This window comes from Squalius cephalus (assembly GCF_949319135.1).
Source record: "Squalius cephalus genome assembly, chromosome: 17".
NCBI classification, from domain to species: Eukaryota; Metazoa; Chordata; class Actinopteri; order Cypriniformes; family Leuciscidae; genus Squalius; species Squalius cephalus.
In genome coordinates, this window is record NC_137138.1 from 878,711 (window position 1) to 884,693 (window position 5,983).

Consider the following 5,983-nt stretch of genomic DNA (forward strand, 5'->3'; position numbering starts at 1 on the left):
TTTTGGCATAAAGATTCTTTAAAATTGAGACAAGAACCCCTCTGAACCTTTTTGTCATAAATGTTCTTTAAAATTGAGTCAAGAACCCTACAGTTCTATATACAACCCCATTGAAACTTTTTTTGGCATAAAGATTCTTTAAAATTGAGACAAGAACCCCGCTGAACCTTTTTGTCATAAATGTTCTTTAAAATTGAGTCAAGAACCCTACAGTTCTATATAGAACCACATTAAACCTTTTTGGCATAAAAGGTTATTTAAAATAACCTTAGAGTTCTATATAGAGCCTCATTAAAACTTTTTGGCATAAAAGACTCTTTAAAATTGTTACAAGAACCCGAGAGATCTATAGAACCACATTGAATCTTTTTTTTGGCATAAAAGGTTATTTAAAATAAGAACCCTAGAGTTCTATATATAATCCCATTTAACCTTTTTGGCATAAAAGGTTCTTCAAAATTGAGACAAGAACCTTACAGTTCTATATAGAACCACATTGAACCTTTGTTGCATAAAAGGTTCTTTAAAAATTGAGTCAAGAACCCTAGATTGAACATTGAACATTTTTGGCATAAATGTTCTTTAAAATGAGAACCCCAGAGTTCTATACAGAACCACATTGAAACTTTTTGGCATAAAAGTTTCATTAAAATTGAGTCAAGAACCCAATAGTTCTATAAAGAACCTCATTGGTCCTTTTTGTGCCTGTAGGTGCGGGTGGAGGCCTCATCAGTAACTTTGAGCAACTGGTTCGAGGCATCTGGAAGCCTGAAACCAATGAACTTCTGAAGATGTCATAGTAAGAGTCTCAAATGCCTCATGAAGCTCCTGAAACACATTTAGACTTACTGTGTGACTGTCTGAAACGCTGCAGGATCTTTTCCTCTCCACTAACGTCACTTTTCTTTATGTTTGGCATCTCCGTGTGTCTTTGAATCAACCTGTATTTTGCTGATTTGTAGTGCATGTACAGTATGAAGTCAGGTGTAGTTTAGATATGTCTGAGTGTGAAAATGTGCATTTAAAAAATAGATAGACAGTGTCTAATTTAGGGGTGTACTGACACAAATTTGATTCGATTAAATTTCGGTTCATAAGCTTGCGATTTGATCCTAATTTGGTTTAGTTTAATTAAAAATTGAGTCAAGAACCCTAGAGTTCTATATAGAACCCAATTTAAACTTTTTAGCATAAAGGTTCTTTAAAATTGAGTCAAGAACCCTATAGTTCTATATAGAACCACATTTAACCTTTTTGGCATAAAGGTTCTTTAAAATTGAGTTAGGAACCCTAGAGTTCTATATAGAACTCCATTGAATCTTTTGGCATAAACGTTCTTTAATATTGAGTCAAGAACCCTAGAGTTCAGTATAGAACCACATTGAACCTTTTTGGTATAAAGGCTTTTTAAAATTGAGTCAAGAACCCTAGAGTTCTATATAGAACCCAATTTAAACTTTTTAGCATAAAGGTTCTTTAAAATTGAGTCAAGAAACCTATAGTTCTATATAGAACCACATTGGACCTTTTTGGCATAAAGGTTCTTTAAAATTGAGTTAGGAACCCTAGAGTTCTATATAGAACCCCATTTAATCTTTTTGGCATAAATGTTCTTTAAAATTGAGTCAAGAACCCTAGAGTTCTATATAGAACCCCATTGAATCGTTTGGCATAAACGTTCTTTAATATTGAGTCAAGAACCCTAGAGTTCTATATAGAACCCCATTTAATCTTTTTGGCATAAATGTTCTTTAAAATTGAGTCAAGAACCCTAGAGTTCAGTATAGAACCACATTGAACCTTTTTGGCATAAAGGCTTTTTAAAATTGAGTCAAGAACCCTAGAATTCTATATAGAACCCAATTTAAACTTTTTAGCATAAAGGTTCTTTAAAATTGAGTCAAGAACCCTAGATTTCAATATAGAACCAAACTGAACCTTTTTGGCATAAAGAGTTCTTTAAAATTGAGACAAGAACCCTAGATATCGATTCATTTGGATACATATTTCAGGTACGGTACGTGTACATTTTCTCAAAGAAAAAAAATCTCTCTCAGAACTAATGATGGCTGGTGCTACAAATAATGTCACACAGTTCAGACTAAAAGATTGATTCATCAAAATGAGAATCGATATTTCTAACCCAGTCCTAGTCTACTGTAAATGTGTTTTAGGTTCTCCAGTATGAACCGACTCATAAAGGAAATTCACTATTTCTCTGTTAATTAATTTACATGTTAATGTTAAAGTTATAAAGCAGTTTGAAGTGTTTTGCATTATTGATCGAGTTTTTGATGACTGGCGTTGGAGTCTCTCTAGTGCCTCTTGTGCATTTCGTGTCCAGAGTCTCTTTCTTTCTGAATAATAGCGTTCGGTCCCATAATGCACAGGTGGAATAATTGGCTTCTGGATTGATTTCTTCTCATCTTCAGCCGACACTTGTTGTCATGGTTTTTGTGCGAGTGGCATTTAAAAAGGTTTGTGTGGAAGAACGCAGGAGAGTAAGCGTCGCTCTGAAGACCAGAGGGATTTCACTGGATTTATGTACAGAAGAAAACACTCATCTTATTTTGGTCAGAAAAAAAAATCGAGTCCGTTATGGTACATGAAAAATTAAAATATCATTTGTAGAATTATATACACTACCTGTCAAAAGTTTTTGATCTGTAAGATTTTTAATGTTTTTAAAAGAAGTCTCTTCTCACGAGGCTGCATTTATTTGTTAAAAAAAAAACAGTAATATTGTGACACTGAAGTAATGATGCTGAAAATTCAGCTTTGATCACAAGAATAAATTACATTTTAAAATATATTAAAATAGAAAAGTTATTTTAAATTGTCATAATATTTAACAATATTACTGTTTGTTGTTGTTATCAAATAAATGCAGCCTTTGTGAGCAGAACAGACTTAACATTGCAATTGTAATAATATTTCAAAATATTACTGTTTTTTTGGGGTTTTTTTTTGTATTTTTAATCAAATAAATGCAGCCTTGGTGAGCAGAAAAGACTTCTTTAAAAACATAAAAAATCTTACCGATCCAAAACTTTTGACTGGTAGTGTATATATATATATATATATATATATATATATATATATATATATATATACACACAATTTTCCTAGGCCGGTCACTGTTGGCCACTGCTGTAGTTGCAGAGTGACGTCAAACTCGACACATTAATGTTGAATGTGTGTCGCAGACGTGTGTTAATTGTGTTTTAGAATCTCAGAGCTGTTATATTTAAGGCCCACTGAACTCCTTGTCCTTGTGTGACCTTTGACCTGTGTGTGTGTGTGTGTGTGTGTGTGTGTGTAGCCCGACCAAGGTCACCCTGCTGGGATCGGTTCTGTTCTCTCTCCAGCAGTGCCGCTTTCTCCCGATGCAAACACACCACCTGATCTTCATCTACACACTCTTCATTGTCACCAATAAGGTTTGTTGTGTTTTTTCGTTTTGTTTCAGACTGAAATAAAACATCTCTGAGTGTCGTGTATCTAATGCATGGATAATATTTCAGAGTTTTTCATTTAAATTTGATCAAATAAATGCAGCCTTGGTGAGCAGAACAGACTTAACATTGTAATTGTAATAATATTTCACAATATTACTGTTTTTTGTTTGTATTTTTAATCAAATAAATGCAGCCTTGGTGAGCAGAAGAGACTTCTTTTAAAAACATAAAAAATGGCAGTGTATATTTACAAACTTTTATGTTAGATGCGATTAATCAATTTGCCAGCACTAAATAAAACCCATGCAAAAGCAAACTTTGCATGAGAAACTATCCCACAATGCACTGCGTGTGATCTGCGACAGCTTTTAGTTGTATTGAGTATTTGATTAGAGTGAAATGCAAAGTAGGATTAGAAAAGAAAAATAACTGCATTTATAACAGGAATCCATTTACTGAATCAAACATGATCATGTGACTTTTAGTTTTAACATACTATATCTTAAAACATTATTGGCAGTGCATTCGCAGCTCGTTTTCAAGCCAAACGAGGCCTGATGTTTGATTGATGGTGTTTTAATTAGACAGACGTTTGGGTGAATGTAAAGAACGAGCTGCTGAAGCTCATGAAGCGTGTTCCTCTCGTCTCTTTGCCCTTCAGTAGAGATGATCCGCAGCTGTCGTGACGCTCTTGCACGTTTTTTGCATCATTTTCATGTAATTGCATCATTCTGCTTTAAAAAGAGTGAAGTTCTTCAGCGAGACTGACGGCAGATCTTGAGTTCTTCTGTGAGCTCGGAAACGTCCTCTCACTCTCTCACCATTTGACCTTCCAGATCTTCATTTCACATGTAGAATTATTAGTATAGGCCTTTATCACGCTTCCGAAACATACTCGAAACAAAGAAGAACTGTGTCATAATGTTCCGAATCCAACGCATATTTCGTGATTTAAAGGGGAGCGCACAAGTATGTGTGTGTGCAATACGTCAGAATCTTATCACCTTATTTAATTTCAGAACTGCAAGAATAGAATACAAACAACATAACACATTAAAGAGCAATAGAATTAGAAAAATATTAAAATATTAATTATGACTAAAGTGTATTTTGTGGGGGATTAAATTAAAGGTTGTGGAAAACGTATTGAATTAAACAATAATGTTAAAATTTTTTCAGGCACTTTATGATGCACTATTATGATCCGTATGCACGTGTTCAGAATAGAGTTATGATCTGTATGCATGTTCAGAGTTATGATTTGTATGCACGTGTTCAGAATAGAGTTATGATCCATATGAACGTGTTCAGAATAGAGTTATGATCTGTATGCATTTTCAGAGTTATGATGTGTATGCACTGTTCAGAATAGAATTATGATCTGTATGCATGTGTTCAGAATAGAGTTATGATCTGATCTCTGTGGTTTCAGATGCGGATGATGATGATGGGTTCTTCATCGTATCCATTCTCATCGCTGGAGTCTGTCCTCTACAAGACTCTGTTTGTTCGACCTCTGACCTTTTCACCCCTGACTGACTCAACCCAGGGTTCAGATCAAATCTCGAAAAACAGCTCGATTTCCGATCAGAAAAGCGCCAACACGGACCAAAGAAACCCGGAAGAGGCCGAAAATGCCAAAAAGAAAGATTGAGGATGAAATATTGAGGATGAAAGACTGAGGACGAAAGAAAGATTGAGGATGAAAGACTGAGGACGAAAGAAAGATTGAGGACGAAAGAAAGATTGAGGACGAAAGAAAGACTGGGGACGAAAGAAAGACTGGGGACGAATGAAAGACGGGGGACGAATGAAAGACTGGGGACGAATGAAAGATTGAGGACGAAAGAAAGATTGAGGACGAATGAAAGACTGAGGACGAATGAAAGTTTGGGGACGAATGAAAGACTGGGGACGAATGAAAGACTGGGGACGAATGAAAGACTGGGGACGAAAGAAAGATTGGGGACGAAAGAAAGACTGGGGACGAATGAAAGATTGAGGACGAATGAAAGACTGAGGACGAATGAAAGATTGAGGACGAATGAAAGATTGAGGACGAAAGAAAGATTGGGGACGAAAGAAAGACTGGGGACGAAAGAAAGATTGAGGACGAATGAAAGACTGAGGGCGAATGAAAGACTGAGGACGAATGAAAGACTGAGGACGAATGAAAGACTGAGGACGAAAGAAAGACTGAGGACGAAAGAAAGACTGAGGACGAATGAAAGATTTAGGACGAAAGAAAGATTGAGGACGAAAGAAAGATTGAGGACGAAAGAAAGATTGAGGACGAATGAAAGACTGAGGACGAATGAAAGACTGAGGACGAAAGAAAGACTGAGGACGAATGAAAGACTGAGGACGAATGAAAGACTGAGGACGAATGAAAGACTGAGGACGAATGAAGGACTGAGGACGAATGAAAGATTGAGGACGAAAGAAAGATTGAGGACGAATGAAAGATTGAGGACGAATGAAAGACTGAGGACGAATGAAAGACTGGGGACGAATGAAAGACTGGG

General features: G+C 35.8%; 1 protein-coding gene across 2 annotated transcripts in view; it reads left to right on the top strand.

The window, feature by feature from the left end:
* tmem38b (transmembrane protein 38B) overlaps window positions 1-5,503 on the top strand; it is a 23,811-nt gene extending 18,308 nt beyond the window's left edge. For both annotated transcript variants that reach the window (XM_079846877.1, XM_079846876.1), the window contains 3 exons: window positions 712-799; window positions 3,323-3,440; window positions 4,891-5,503. In XM_079846877.1, the coding sequence (XP_079703003.1) occupies window positions 712-799; window positions 3,323-3,440; window positions 4,891-5,112 (428 nt within the window). In that variant the 3' untranslated portion in view covers window positions 5,113-5,503. The remainder of the gene's footprint in view (window positions 1-711; window positions 800-3,322; window positions 3,441-4,890) is intronic.
* The last annotated feature ends 480 nt before the right edge of the window (window positions 5,504-5,983 follow it).